The sequence below is a fragment of the Pan troglodytes genome, chromosome 1, assembly GCF_028858775.2.
Source record: "Pan troglodytes isolate AG18354 chromosome 1, NHGRI_mPanTro3-v2.0_pri, whole genome shotgun sequence".
Lineage (NCBI taxonomy): Eukaryota > Metazoa > Chordata > Mammalia > Primates > Hominidae > Pan > Pan troglodytes.
In genome coordinates, this window is record NC_072398.2 from 65982499 (window position 1) to 65998900 (window position 16402).

The 16402-nt window shown below is 41.6% G+C and overlaps 1 protein-coding gene across 1 annotated transcript in view; it reads right to left on the reverse strand.

The window, feature by feature from the left end:
• Window positions 1–16402, reverse strand: part of LAMC1 (laminin subunit gamma 1) — a 122259-nt gene that overhangs the window by 20494 nt on the left and 85363 nt on the right. Inside the window, exons 4-14 of the mRNA XM_001162648.7 lie at window positions 14459–14625; window positions 10412–10600; window positions 9494–9611; window positions 8446–8544; window positions 8218–8354; window positions 7679–7801; window positions 7398–7587; window positions 6975–7087; window positions 3173–3394; window positions 2867–3055; window positions 243–488 (exon numbers count right to left, since the gene is read on the reverse strand). Of these exons, the coding sequence (XP_001162648.2) occupies window positions 243–488; window positions 2867–3055; window positions 3173–3394; window positions 6975–7087; window positions 7398–7587; window positions 7679–7801; window positions 8218–8354; window positions 8446–8544; window positions 9494–9611; window positions 10412–10600; window positions 14459–14625 (1793 nt within the window). The remainder of the gene's footprint in view (window positions 1–242; window positions 489–2866; window positions 3056–3172; window positions 3395–6974; window positions 7088–7397; window positions 7588–7678; window positions 7802–8217; window positions 8355–8445; window positions 8545–9493; window positions 9612–10411; window positions 10601–14458; window positions 14626–16402) is intronic.

Consider the following 16402-nt stretch of genomic DNA (forward strand, 5'->3'; position numbering starts at 1 on the left):
AAATAAAATACATTAGTATTCATTTCACCTGTTTCTTTTTACGGGACTACAGGTGTCAGCCGCCATGACTGTCCTTCTTTATACTTTTTTAATGTGGTGACTAGAAAATTTTAAAAGACAAAAGCGGTTCACAATGTATTTCTATTGGACTAAACAACTATACATATTTTAAGAGACACACAAGAATTCTCACAATAAAGGGGCATTTAGCTGTGACAGAATCTGAACAAAGGCTTGATTACCTTTGCATTTGTCTGCTGGATTGGGAGCCAGGGGATTTCCAAAAAATCCGTCTTTGCACCGGTCACAATAGAAGCCAGCAGTGTTATAGATGCACTTCAGGCATTCTCCCGTCAAGCGATTGCAATTTCCAACTGCGTTGGGATCAATGTTGTCACTGCACTGGCACAGGCGGCAAAGTCTCACAGGGCCGTTTCTACCCAGGGGGTCTCCAAAGTAGCCATCATCACAGAGCTCACATCTCTTACCTGGGGATGAGACAATCTGATGTTATGAAAGAAAGGCCTTAGACATTTTTGGTGCTAGATTACCACTGGCTACAGGTAATCTAGTGTAATCATCACATGAGAGAAGACATGGTGCAGTGGAGGGCAGAGGACCTGGGCTGCAGCCCTGGCACGGGGCCAGACCACCAGAGTGACCTTGAGCACATCTCTATTTCCTCACTAGACAGGAAGCACCTGGTCTGCCTACTTCACTTTAATTGTTGTGACAATCAACCCAAATCATGTATTAAAAGTGCTCGGTAAATGAGTCAAGCCCAAGGTTTATAAACTTCTCCAGTCTCAAAGGATGGCACATTCGTATATGTTGTTTTGGCAGATGATATTAAAAGAGGTGAAGCGCCACTCTTGACACTGTAAGTTTCCCACACAACAGGGTGAGCAGAACCATTCTCTTAAAATGTAAGAGGCATGTGCTAATCCTTGTTAATCAGTATCAACTGGTACAGAATCAGGGCATGTTAGAAGAGAACTTAGAAATCATCAGCTGCTGACTGCTTGTATTAAATATTATAGCTCAGAGAACAGAGAGGATAAGTAATTTGCCTGCAACCAACGAAGTGACAGGTAGAGAGGGAGAGCTAGAATCCAGAGCTCTTTCCACTCTACTACTCACTGCTCCTTATCCTTCCTTTTCCACTTTCCTATCTTGATTAGTTCAAGTTGGGCTCGTGATATCTTTGTAACCAGTAGGGCCTGAATTAGACTCAAATTTCTGGGAATCCGAGGTTTATTAATTCATTCAACAAGTATTTTCTGAGCATCTACTATATACCAGCACTGTTCTAGGTCATTAGGATGATGTGAACAAGGTGGACAAGGTCTCTGCTCTCACGAAGCGTATGCAGCGGTTGGTGAAGACCAATACACAGACATACAAATAAACAAGATTACTTCAGATAGGGATAAGCATAAAAAATTTAAACAAAATAGAGCAGCATGATGGGGTGAAGGTGAGGGCTACTTTATATTGGTGGGTAGGGAAAGCCTCTGTAAGAAGGAGACATTGGGATAGCAATGGAAAGACAGAGAAGAGACCAGCCAGGATAATATCCAAGGGAAGAAAGTTTCAGAAAAACAAGATAAGGCATGGAAGCAGTTCAAACCCATGTAGAAGCATGGAGGTCAGAGTAAAGGATTTGGTTTTAGTGTATCAAGAAGCTATTGGAGGGTTTAAAAGTGGTGTAATCTGAGGTACATTTTGAAAGGACCATTTTGGCTTTCATGTTGAGATTGGATCCATTGTAGGGGAGCAGGTGAGGCAGGGAGAACAATTAGGCAATCCCAGGTGAGAGATAACAGAGGTTTGAATCAGGTTGGTGATAGTCGAAGTGGTGAAAAGTGGTCAGATCTGAGATAACATCAGTAAGATTTGCTGACTGTTTCTAGGACTTGAAAGGAAGATGAATCAAGTATAGGCCCTAAGGTTTCAGCTTGAGCAACTAGGCTAATGGCAGCATATTTACTAAGAAGAACAAGACTGGAGGAGAAACAAAAGGTTGAAGAAAAAGGGAGGAAATCAAATATTTAACTTGGATTTGTTTAAATTTGAGTTCCTTTGGCTATGTGAATCAAAATCACAGCAGAAAATGGCTGACACAATCAAATCAGCACGGAGTGTAGGGAAACTGCGAGAAGAGTGCAGCACTTGAGATAGGCTCCATACCCCGGGCCTCAGGTGGTGGGTGGGGCAGCTAGCAGAACCTAAAGGCAAAAAGAGCTGTTTGGAGAAGGCCTCCCAGGAGCTGATTTGGCTCATCAATGATGGATCTGAGGTCATCAATCCAGAGAACCCCATAGAGAAGGGGCCATGGGATAAATACTCTGTCCTCACCCTCCTCCTTCTCTGTGAGCTCCCGTATGTGCTTTCTGCTGTCTGAATGCAAATGGAGCCTGACATTTGATGCAGTGCATGCAGGTCTCAGTCAGGGTGGAGAAAGGTGAACAGGGATGTGGAAAGGCAAGTGGAAGGCTTCTAGCCCCACCATACAAGTGGAAATGGCAAGTAGGTAGCTCAGGAGAGGTGTCAGGGCTGGAAATACAAACTTAGCTATCATAGATATAGAAAGGCTTTTGAAGCCTCAAGATGAGATTTGATCACCTAAAGGGGAGACGGTAGATCAAGGTGACATGAAAGCCCTTGGTTGACAGATGGAGACAATCAGGGGATACCCAAAAGAGATGGAAGGAAACAAGGAGAGTGAGCCTCAGCTTCCTATTAGGAAAACCATAACCACTGAAACTGAACCAAACACAAAGATCCAAAACAACTCCGAAGCCCCTTTCCCCTAGGTCTTTTTATAGAAGGGAACACTGAAAGCAGATGAAGCGAGCAGACTTACCAGTGGTGCCAGTAGGACAGTTGGTGCAAACCACCTCCTTTGTCTTGGGAACAACAGCACAACTTGAACCTCCAGGACACGGACAGGGTTGGCAATCGGAGGAGGTGCCTGCAGTTGAATCTCCATAGTACCCATCACTGCACTTCTCACAGTGCGGGCCAGCCGTATTGTCTCTGCAGTTACAAACACCTATTTGGAAGGCAGGTGTGAGAAACAGGCAAGTGTACAAGTATATAAGACAATGAGCACTTTCTACACAACTGCTAAAGAGAAGTTAAGTCTAAGAGCTGCCAAAGATCATCTCACCTGTCTCAGGATCACAGGTCTCGCTGTGTCCATTGCAGGCGCAAAGCACACATGGACTGTATGGTCCAAGATTAGGAGTTTCTCTTCTGTAACCTGAGAGGCACATCTCACAAAACTGCCCACCATATCCCACAGGACAGGTGCAGGACTCCACCCAAGTTGCAGGGACTCCAGGCCCAGGACGAGCACTTGCCAGGGTGACATCATCCAAATATCCAGCACCTGTGTATAGTGAGGAAAAGAAAATCACTGAACTGGCTTGTTTTCCAAACCTTGTGTAAAGTCAGTAACACTAAAAAGTAACTAGACCCCAAATTCCAGAGAAAATTAGCCATTAGCTTAACTGGGCTCTGATACACTAAACAAGATATCCACGTCTACACCCTGGAGAAGAGAATTAGAAAACAGCATTTAGAACAATCATGTGGCACTGAGTGCTAAGTATCTGGAGTGGTGGTACAGCAAACTTTTATTTTATTTATTAATTTATTTGTTTGTTTATATATATATTTATTTATTTATTGAGATGGAGTCTCACTCCATCTCCCAGGCTGGAGTGCAGTGGTGCAATCTCGACTCGCTGCAACCTCCGCCTCCTGGGTTCAAGCAATTCTCCTGTCTCAGCCTCCCAAGCAGCTGGGATTACAGGCGCGTGCCACCATGCCCGGCTAATTTTTCTATTTTTTTTTTTTTTAGAAGAGACAGGGTTTCACCATGTTGGCCAGGCTGGTCTCGAACTCCTGACCTTAGGTGATCAGCCCACCTTGGCCTCCCAAAGTGCTAGGATTACAGGCTTGAGCCACCATGCCCAGCCCAAACTTATTTTTTTAAAAACACACACATGTACCCCTAGATTTGCTGAATTTTACAGTCCCCACCAATGTGAAAAATGAAAAGCATCAGACAATCATTTGGAGTGAGAAGAGATATGAACAAGAGTGTGGGGGGAAAAGAAGAGTTTACGTCTACAGCCATTAAGGAGTGTTTTCATTCTTTTGCTACAAAAGCAGGCACTACAGAGTTCAAGGATAAGATAGAAGGGAAAGCACCTGTCAACAGGTAATACTCAGGTTATATAATTTCTGCCCTCTGTAAAACAGCCAAAAAAACCCCCAAAAAACAAAAAACAAAAACTCTCAAGTAAAGTTCTAATACTCAGGGTTACTTCTTACAAGTATACAATTACTCCAAAGCTCAATGCTTTTCCATTTCTATAAGAAATCAGAGGAAACCTTATATTGCCTTAGACCAATGGTTCATCCAATCTAGTGGTGCCCCTGATACAAGCATCAACAGGAACATTTTATCAGAGAGGTACAGGCCTCAGTAACATCATCATATTTCCCTGTAATCTCCATTCCACTCTAGTATTTTGCAGTCTTATGCTTAAAGCGTATTTTTCATGTTATGAAATAGCACTTGCTGTTCATAAAATTCATTTGAAAATTAACCACCTAAGGCTGAAGGACACCTCCATTACTGCCCTAAATGTACTACTTTTAGTATGTTTACAGGTTTATCTTGCCTAGTTAGGTCATGAGATATGGCTTTATTGGTTACTGTGCTTCCAATTCTAAACATCCTTAAGTCTCCCCATTCTAAAAACACTCTTTCTTCAATCTTGTTCCTACTCCCAAATTATAGTCCATGTCTTTTCCTTATAGCCAAACTTCTTAACAGAACATTCTTTATTTTACTTACTCAACTTCAAATTACTTCTTAAAGCACTGTGATCTTTCAGTTTCAACACCACCCCGCCACCTTTTTTATTTTTTATTTTTGAGATAGATCCACTCTGTAAACTCAGGCTGGTGTGCAACGGCACGATCACAGCTCACTGCGAGCTCGACCTCTTGGGTTCATGCATCCTCCTGCCCTCAGCCTCCAAGGTAGCTAGGACCACAGGTGTGTGCCACCATGCCCAGCTAATTTTTTTGATTTATAGAGACAGAATCTTGCTATGTTGCCCAGGCTGGTCTTGAACACCTAGCCTCAAGCAATCCTCCTGCCTCAGCCTCCCAAAGTACTGGAATTACAGGCATGAGTTACCATGCCTGGACAGTTTTAACACTTCTTAAAAACAAAAACTCAGCAGCGATTAAGGAATCACCAATCCAAAACCCAACGATGCTAGCTTCCTAAACTTGTTAATTGTTTCTCTTTCTTAAAATTCTTTTTCTCCCTTGGCTCTTATTTATTTATTTTACTTTTTTTTGAGACAGGGTCACACTCATTGTCCAGGCTGGAGTGCAGTGGCACAATTACCACTCACTGCAGCCTTGACCTCCTGAGTGCACATGATCCTCTCACCTCAGCCTCCCGAGAAGCTGGGACTACAGGCATGCACCACCATACTCTGCTAATTTTTGTACTTTTTAGTAGAGATGTGGTTTCGCCATGTTGCCCTTGGGTCTTAGAGCATGGACTTAACTGTTTCCAGGATTCCATCCTTCTTTCCCATCTATATTTTCTGTCATATTTCCAAGTTTAAAAGTTATTGCCCCTATGTTGACAACCTTCTAAATCTGGATCGCTAGTCCTAATCTCTTCCTAAGCCCCAGATTCATATTTCTAACTACTTATAAGCCATTTTTATCTGGATATTCATGCAGGCATTTCAAAAATCAACACATCTAAGCTGCAGATGCCTCTCCCAATACCACATCACTAACTCCACCTCCCCAAACAGCTGTACCTTGCTAGAGAAAAAGGTCCTTGTTTAAAACTTTTTTTTAAGAAAAAAAATTTTGGCCGGGTGCAGGGGCTCATGCCTGTAATCCCAGCACTTTGGGAGGCTGAGGCGGGGGGATCACCTGAGGTCAGGAGTTTGAGATCAGCCTGGCCAATATGGTAAAACCCCATCTCTACTAAAAATACAAAAATTAGCTGGGTGTGGTGGGGCGTGCCGGTAATCCCAGCTACTTGGGAGGCTGAGCAGGAGAATCGCTTGAACCAGGACGCAGAGGTTGCAGTGAGCCAAGAGCATGCTATTGCAACACAGCCTGGGTGACAGAGCAAGACTCCGTCTCAAAAAAAAAATTTTTTTAAGTCTTAAACTCTTGTTCACCTAAAATTATAACAAAATCATTCAATAATTTATGACTTTTAATAATTTAACCAATGGCTCAAATTATAAATTATAATTACACAACAGTAAATAAAAAGAAATGAAGATGAGGCAACTTGAGCCAGTAGAATTATAATCAGATTTTTTTTTTTTTTTTTCTGAGACAGAATCTCATTCTGTCGCCCAGGCTGGAATGCAGTGGCATGAGCTCAGCTCACTGCAACCACTGCCTCCCGGGTTTAAGCGAATCTCATCCCTCAGCCACCCAAGTAGCTGGGATTATAGGCTTTCGCCACCCCACCTGGCTAATTTTTGTATTTTTAATAGAGACGGGGTTTCACCATGTTGGCCAGGCTGGTCTCAAACTCCTGGCCTCAAGTGATCTGCTCGCCTCAGCCTCCCAAAGTGCTAGGATTACAGGTGTAAGCAACTGCGCCTAGCCTATAATTAGGTTTTTTAGAAAATCTATTTATATACAATATAACCTCAATTGACCTACTGATCAATTGAGTAATCAATTAGTAAATAATACTATTTACTAATTTTACCAAATTTTTTCCAGGTCCTTGAAAGCAGTTAAAAAATGCATTGTCTTTATATGTAATTCATGTATAATGTGGTTGTTATACACTTCTCAGTGTTATATTATTAGGAAAGAGAAACTTTTGCATTATCATGAATCTTTCTAACCAATCATCTTTTTAAACAACTCTCCTAAATTATACCATAACTTACTTCTCTCACTGTATGTCCCACGTATCTTGATAGAGGTCAAGTTGTTTAAGAGCTTCTGAAATTCAAAAGGGGTAAGAGCAGGCCTCCAAGGGTAATCTGTTGCTTCATGGAGCCTGGAGAGAAAGAAAGGGCCACATTAACCTCTGTAAGGATAATTCTGGATGTTGGGGAAATATTTCTTATTCATTTATGCCCCAACAATGCAATGCTCTAACAATCAAATCAAATAAAAAATAAGACTATTGGTTTGGTAGTACAATTGGAAAAGATAAAGGTAAAGAAAGGAAGGCTCCCTTTTACAAAATCACCACAATAACCCAGAAGTTTTTCTTTAAAATACATCTAGAGGCCAGTTAAACTTAAATAAAGACACCACTTTCACAATGTTCGTCAAGTCTCACTTTACAAAGAAGGCTATCTTACCTGAAGACATACTTCACAGTGGTCTCACTTGGATAGGAATTGCCCTGAGCGATCAAGGGTACAGATACTCTTAAGCCAGCTCCCTCAAGCACAAGGTCTTCTGCAGAGAGGCGAGTATCTCGCCTGTCCACTCGAAAGGAGAAGGAGAGGTTCTGACCATAACTCAACACCTGCTTGCCCAAGAACTTTGCTGGAATACAGACACAATGGTGGGCAAGAATGTGAGACTGAGACTAAACAGAGGCACACAGCAGGTCAGACTGCTTTCTAGCCTTACTTACCAGGAGCAATGAAGTACCGAGGAAAGTAGCTATCTGAGATCACGGCGATATCTTGCCTCTCAGAGGACCACTCGAGAGATGCTTCAGAGCCATCTCTCTGTTCCACACGCCACCCATCCTCATCTGCAGGTAGAGAAGGAAAACACAAGTACTTTACACTGTAAACATCCTGAATTCAGGTCCTCTATGTATCATAAAAATGTGTAAGGCCACACCTTGTATACAGAAAGGCATCAATAAACCTTTTTGAATAAATGGATCCTACAACAGTACCAATATATGCTATACCACTCAAACTATATTTTACTTTATTACTATTTATATAACATTTGTAATCACTATTCATTGAGATAAATTCTAAAGCCAAAAGTACATTTTCATTAAATTAAAAGGCCAAACTACAAAAACTATGCATGCTAAATAATACAAAGTGTTGCCAACCATCAAAAAGCCCTCAAAGAGTCACTGATTTTATTTTTTAAAATATTTTAAGTGTAATCTCACAGTTCTAACAGGTTGGGGGATGAGGTCTAAATTACCAATCTGAAAGGTAGAGGAGATAGAATAAACACTGTAGCCAACAGCGTTTGTACAGACAGAAGAATGCCCAAAGCAGAAGCAGGGTGTGCAACCCCGAGGATTAGATGATTCCAGATTAAAAAATCCAGGTTTGCATCTGAAAAAGATTAAGACACAATTAGTTACTTTTTTTACTTGAAATATGGTAACAGAGAAAACACAATGCAGCTAGAGAAAGAATGCACTACCTTTCACAATTGAAGCCTTCGACATTGTCTTTGCAAACACATCTTCCTGTTTCAACATTACATTCATCTATGCTGCCAGAGGGATCACAAGAGCATGGCCTATTCAATGAAAAATGGATAAAACAATCAGAGAAGGGAGAAAACTTCCACTCTTCAAGTCAGCCCTTTGTTTTACATGTTAACAGATTTTTTTTTTTTTTTGAGACAGAGTCTCACACTGTCGCCCAGGCTGGAGTGCAATGGCGCCATCTCAGCTCACTGCAACCTCCGCCTCCAGGGTTCAAGAGATTCTCCTGCCTCAGCCTCCCGAGTAGCTGGAACTACAGGCGCATGCCACCACACCCAGCTAATTTTTGTATTTTTAGTAGTGACAGGGTTTCAAAATGTTGGCCAGGATGGTCTTGATCTCTTGACCTTGTGATCCGCCTGCCTCGGCTTCCCAAAGTGCTGGGATTACAGGCGTGAGCCACAGGCGCCCAGCCAACAGATTTTTTTAAAAGAAATACACATAGAACAAAATGGAGCCTAAAGTCATTTTTTTTTTTTTTTTTTTTTTGAGACAGAGTCTCGCTCTGTCACCCACGCTGGAGTGCAGTGGCGTGATCTCGGCTCACTGCAAGCTCCGCCTCCCAGGTTCACGCCATTCTCCTGCCTCAGCCTCCCGAGTAGCTGGGACTACTGCTGCCCGCCACCACGCCTGGCTAATTTTTTTTGTATTTGTAGTATAGACGGGGTTTCACCATGGTCTTGATCTCCTGACCTCGTGATCCAGCCACCTTGGCCTCCCAAAGTGTTGGGATTACAGGCGTGAGCCTAAAGTCATTTTTATATTTGGTTTCAGTTTAAGATAGTCATCCCATTAAAACTCTGCTTACTCTCTGTACAAGCCAAACCCCTTGTGGCTCACCATTACAGCTAGTCCTCAGTCTTATTGACAATTATTACAGGAAAAATGTTTACCCTGCTGCCAATAAGCCATAAGATCTATTAATATGTGTTGACTATATATAGATTCTGCCCCCTTCTTCTGGCTTTGAAAATATTTTACCTGCATCCTGCTTCAGTGAGAGAATGGAATCCAGGCTGGCAACGGTCACATTTGTCCCCCATCACTCCTGGCTTACAGCTGCATCTGCCGTAACTATCACACTGTGTGCTTAGAGAGCCTAAAATGTAAAATGCCTATTGTCAAACAAAAATTCGGCCAGATATGTAAGTAAAATCCATGTGTTAAAGAAAGATAACTGGTAATTAAAAGCAATGCCTGAGAACCAGTATGCAATCTCCTGATGGTCACAAAGGTAATAAAAACCAAATTTTAAATCAGAACTTTCTCAAAATCATGACCCTTTAAGTCATGGGATTTTAAGTTTCTAGACACATGCTAAGATGAATTTACTCATCAATGTTGAAAATCACTTTGTACCCAATGAAACACTGCACACAAGATCAGTTACTTCTCTGTGGGTGATCACAGCCCCTTAAGGCCCATGTCTAGAATTTAAGTATATATAGGCCTAAATGACAAATATAAAGGTTAAACTCTTTAAGAATGGGCTAGACTAAGAATGCTGTGCATCTCTGTACACACACAAACATGCTAAGAATATTTCAGCACTCTAAGGAGATTAGACTAAACAAAATCATTAACAAGGAAGAACTCACAAAGCAGTTAACCTTTTACAGTCAAAGTTCAAATTGTCTCTAGGATCCTGTTGCTAATTATTTGCAGAACCATTACTCAGGCCACCACCCCCCTCTTACACACCAGAAACTCATCTGAAAGTTCAACTTGGTTAAAAAAGGTGGAGGCATGGGGTAGAGACAGATCTTGACTCATTTCTGTGTTACAATAATGTATACATCTCCACATTTAGTTGTTCAAATGCCTTGGAAACAAAGCTTTCCTTTCTGGGGGTCCACGGAACTATCATTTTGTCTTTCAATCCATCTTCCTGTCACTTACCCACAGGACTACAATGGCATGGAGAGCAGGCTTCATTGTTTCCAAGGCGGAAGAAGTTCTCCCGGCACCTCTCACAGTGGGCGCCATCTGTGTTATCCTGGCAGTTGGTACAGTGGCCCCCATGGCCAGTGGAACGATAGAGTTCAGGGTCGAAGTAGCATTCCTGGGATCGACCATTGCAATCACAGGCTGTCAGTCAAAACACACGAGTTACATCAGATCTGGGTACCTTTAAGAAGAGCATTTTAAGACTTAAAACCAAACATAATTTCCCACATCTCTAAGACAGACAGATGGTGGTAGACTAAGAATGATTACCAGATGCACTGTTCATTAACAACAACAAGAAGGCCAGGTGCAGTGGCTCATGCCTATAATCCCAGCACTTTGGAAGGCTGAGGCAGGCAGATCACCTGAGGTCATGAGTTTGAGACCAGCCTGGCCAACACGGTGAAACCCCATCTCTACTAAAAATACAAAAAATTAGCCGGGTGTGGTAGCAGATGCCTGTAATCCCAGCCACTCCGTAGGCTGAGGCAAGAGAATCACTTGAGCCTGAGAGGCGGAGGTTGCAGTGAGCTGAGATCACGCCAGTGGGCGCCAGCCTGGGCGACAAGAGCTAAAACTCTGTCTCAAAAACAAACAAACAAAAAACCACCACCAACAAAACCCAACAGGATGTCAATAAAGGGTATATACAGCCAGATGATAAAGAAATGTTCCTCCCTCTAAAAAACAGCACCATCATAAGATACAAGGAATTCTAGTACTTAGAAAATAATCTGCCTCCAGGTAATTGTTCATATACAAGTAAAAGTCAAGTCAAATTACAATTCTCCTGAATCTTTAGCCTTTATTCTAGTATCAACTCCAAAAACAAAGTGCCATTTTATATGCAGGCTTCAATTTACCTTAACTTTTTAGGCCTCAGATGAGTCAAATACATTAAGACACTAACTTCCAAAGTGCCAGATTATTTATATATCTAGACTGGGGTAACTTGAGACATATGGGTCAAAATTAGTGCCACGACAGATGAAAGCAGAATTAAAAAGAAATCTAGATCCTCCAGAAACATCCATGTACAGGGAAGCCTCAACTCCAAATGGGTGATCTGTTAAGCAGCTATATTCCCTGCAGGGCACAACCATATTTCAAGACCAAGTATCTGTAGTCACAAAAATTCCTTACTATATTTATAATAAAAAGATTTTTTTCTGAGTTATTGATTCTTCCCAAAATGTAGACAGTATCTTGAAGAGTAAATAAAAAGAAGTTTTATTTGGTTTCAAATCGAACAGGATGTTTAAAAAAAATATTCGAACACATCTTTTTTGGAATATATTTTTCTTTTTTAATGCAGACTTCTAACCAAAATCATGAACACATTTTGATTTGTTTGTTTTTTGGAGACAGGGTCTCACTCTGAAGTGCAGTGGTGTCACCATAACTCATTGCAGCCTCAAATTCCTGAGCTCACGTGATCCTCCTCCTGCCTTAGCCTCCCAAGTAGCTGGGACTACAGGTGTGTGCCACTATACTCAGCTAATTTTTTTAAAAAATTTTGCAGAGACAAGGTCTTGCTCTGTGGCTCAGACTGGTCTCAAACTCCCAGGCTCAAGTGATCCTTCTGCCTCATCCTGCCACGTAGCTGGGAGTACAGGCACATACCATGCCTTGCTAATTATTTTATTTTTGCAGAGACAGGGTTTCACTATATTGCCCAGGTTGGTCCCAAATGAGTCTCCCACTTTGGCCTCCCAAAGTGCTGGGATTGCAAGTGTGAGCCACCATACTCAGCCCCTTTTGTTCTTTTTCTCTCTTTCTTATGATCAGTTATTTCATAGTACAGTATTACAATTGAAAACTTTTTTAGAAACTTGAGTTATTGCCACCAAAAATTAGAGTTTTGTTAAGTTAGTTTTCAAGTGCCCTTTTCCTTCCTTCATTAGCTATTTCTCTTCCCTCAAGACGCCCTAGCTTACCCCTCAATCCACCAAGCCCAACCCACCTGAAGATCTGATGTTCTGAGACGGTGAAGCAGAATAACACCACTGTCCACACTGTCCCAACCTACAGCTAAAGCAAATGCCATGGCTCCCTCCTTGAGAGAGGGTAGTTCTCTTCCCTAGCCCTAGCATCCTGACAATTAATGTAGTATTGTCACAACATCCAGAAATGTCACTCTTTGAAGTGTCACAGTGCTGAAGGGACCAACGAGAAAAGCAAATTGACTTAGTTCCTCATCAAAGTCCTTTAGCTACAGTACTCAGTCCATTTGCTAGAGGTGAATTGGCAATGTTTGGTTCTTTAAGTAACTTCCTGGATAGACTCAAAATACGACATTATTAAGCAGAATGCTTTTCAAGCACACATGTCCATTTATTTAGATGCCACATATTAGGAGTATTTCATTCTTGTACCAGCCTTTATTGTAGAGCTTCCAACACTGAATATTACAGTTCAGTAATGGAATTAAAGAAGGTCAAGCAAGTGCTTACAAATGTTAGAGGAGGCTGTAAATTTTACTTGCAAATCTTAGGATTTGTTGAAAACATGAATAAGAAAATCTCCTCTCGGCAGTTCAGTGGAAATAGTCGTGAGTTAAGATAGTGGTCCCTTCTCGGGGTTTCTGCCAATAATTTTTTTGTTTGTTTTTGTTTTTTGAGACGGAGTCTCACTCTGTTGCCCAGGCTGGAGTGCAGTGGCGCAATCTTGACTCACTGCAACCTCCGCCTCCCAGGTTCAAGCAATTCTCCTGCCTCACCTTCCCAAGTGAGTAGCTATGATTACAGGCGTGCACCACCACACCTGGCTAATTTTTGTATTTTTAGTAGAGACGGGGTTTCAGCATGTTGGCCAGGCTGCTGGTCTCGAACTCCTGACCTCAGGTGATCCAACCCCATAGGCCTCCCAAAGTGCTGAAATTACAGGCGTTAGCCACCGTTCCCAGCCTCTGCCAATAATTTCTGCAAGTTAAGAGTATCTTCTTTTTCTCTTTATTCTTAACAGAATATGATAAACAATATTTGTAAGGACATAAGAAAATTATTGCTGCTTTAAAATCATGATTAAAAGGTTCCTTTCTCCAGAGATTTCTTTCTCTGTTCAGAATAAACCATGACATTATGAAGGGATAAACAATGTTTTAAGTTTTTTCATTTTACCTTTTTTTCATTTTTACCTTTTTCTAGGAATACTAGGACCTATTCTTCTTCCCAAAGCTACCCACCTCTCCACCAGGGGAGTGGGAAAATTCTCCCCGTTGTACTCTTTAGTGAGATAAAGAAAAAATAGTTTTGAGAAAAAATCTTGTGCGGCCAGGCGCAGTGGCTCCCACCTGTAATCCCAGCACTTTAGGAGGCCAAGGCAGGTGGATCACCGGAGGTCAGGAGTTCGAGACCAGCCTGGCCAACATGGTGAAACCCCGTCTCTACTAAAAACACAAAAATTAGCTCGGCGTGGTGGCACGCACCTGTAATCCCAGCTACTCAGGAGGCTGAGGCAAGACAATCACTTGAACCCAGGAGGTGGAAGTTGCAGTGAGTTGAGATCACTCACTCCAGCCTAGGTGACAGAGTGAGACTCAGTCTCAAAAAAAAAAGAAAAGAAAAAAGAAATAATCTTGGAATGGCCCTCTTAGCCTAGAACTCATTATATTTGATACATGTTAATTACCTTGGATGCCTGAGCATTGATAAAAATAATAGTATTTTAAAGGGGAACAAATACGACTAGAGAAACCATATTCTGGAGTAGACTACACTGGCCCAGTATTTGGATCCAAACAAATTTCTAAACCTTGCAGATGCTGCTCCAACTCTGGGACATGTGTTCATGAAGGAAACACAAAACCCTCAGTTTGCCTTTACAGTGAATTGCCCTCATCTATGACTTTCCTCTGACTTGAATACTACTCAAATTACACAAAAAGCTGGCCTTTCAGAGCTTTCCTTTCAAGGAGGAATAAAAGAAAGTCACCCATTCCTTCTTCCACCCTTGGAAGTCCTTAAGACAACTGACAGACTGATGCCATGGGGCACTCACGCAGGCATTCACTGGCACTTTCCGCAGTTGCCCTCCTCCACGGCCGGTCATTGAAGAAAGGAAGACACTTTTCACAGTCTACTCCATATGTGTTATGTTTGCAATTACACACCAGCTTATCAAATTCGTTCTTCATACACTCGCTTGCGTGTCCATTACATTTACATCTGGGGAGAGAAGAGATACTCCAAAAAATGGAACAGCTGCAAAGTCCCAGAAAGGCACACAGAAAAACTATGTACACAAAGAAGTTTTACCATTCAAAAGTGTAAACTGAGGAACTGAGCAAGATTAAGTAATGGATGTCTGAATTTTTAAGGATGAAAAAAAATTAAACAAGGTAGCTTTACTTAACAGGGGTAGGGATTAACCGGACATGAAAAGAAAGTCCCTGACAATTTCTGAGGCTATCTGTAGGATGAATTCCTGAAGTCAAACATGTGTGTCAAGAGGTAGCAGAATATAGTGGTTCAGAAAAGCATGGACTCTGAAGCCAGGCTGCCTGGGTTTGAAACCCTTCCCTGTCACTTACCAATGTAACTTAACCTCCGTGCCTCGCCTGTAAAACAGGGATGATAATAATGCCTATTTCATAAGGTTATTGGGAAGATCAAGGAGTGCTTTATTTATGTGCTCAGGATTGCAAAACCACAAAATAAGTTGATGAACATCAGCAATTATCTGCCATAATGATTTTAAAGTATTCCGACCTAAAGGTGGTGAGACACATTAGATACCTCACCCCCATATGGATGTTTGGTAGTCAGACTAATATCCCCTGAGGTTGTCCGGAGCAAGAATCCCTGAAAGATCCCCTAGATGCAAGTATGATAACAAATTAAGGACTCATGGAAATTCCCATCAATACTAATGTGCACCATGGAGTCGTAATGTTCCCCTCACTTGCTTCCTTAATGACAGCAATCAGTCTCATAGCTTCAACTACCATTCACTGATACACTAAAATACTTCAGAATCATTGATAGTGTGGCAGGACGAGTCCCAAATTTAGATCTCCAGCTCTCATCTTCTCTCAAGCTCTTATCCTTGACTGCTGCACAAACTTTGATGTCCCCCATGACCTGAAATTTTACATATGTATAACCAAACTCTTCAGTTTAGCTCATCTTCTTTATTTTGTTAATGGTACCAACCATTCTCCTGATCACTAAATCTTAAAAGGACCTTTGACTGAAGTCCTGGTAACGTTTCCTTCACAATAAAATGCCTCTATATGTTCCTTTCCATTCTGCTGCCACCAGCTTAATGTCATGTATTTGTTGCCTAATCCAGCATCATAACAGGAATATAAATTCCCTCAATTGTACACTATTTTTACCCTGTTTGCACATTAATCCTCCTGGCCCACTGTTTTCTTACCAGAGTCCTACTCCAAAAATTCTGCCTGATTTCTCATTGGGTACAGTTCCCATCAACTTTCACTAAGCACCAATCCCATACCGGAAACAATGTAAACAAAAATAAGTTTTCTCCTTTTGGGATCTCATGGTCTAACACAGGGGAGGTAAGTCCAAGATTCTTCACCTGCTGTTTAAGGTCTCTGGCCACGAAACTATCTTTCTGGTTTACAACTCTACAAATTTAAGAGATTTTCCTTCAGTTAAATGTGTTTATACTCTCCCGTCTCTAAACTTCTGCTTACGACATGTCCATCCTCTTGCATCCAACCAAGGCATCCTCTCCTTCCTTATCCAAAGCTTTCAAGACCCAGCTTAGATGGCATCTGCTTCTCTAGCCTGGCAGTTTTGGATCATTCTTGATATGTGGCATCTTTTCTACTGCTGCTTTATCAATTTTTTAAAAACAGGTGATTACAAGTATTTCAGTTTTCACATATTCATACATTGCCTACCCTGTTCATGTGTAAGATCCGAGAAGGTCAGGACTTCTCCGTAGGATAAGGTGAGTCTTACCCTTCCTCAA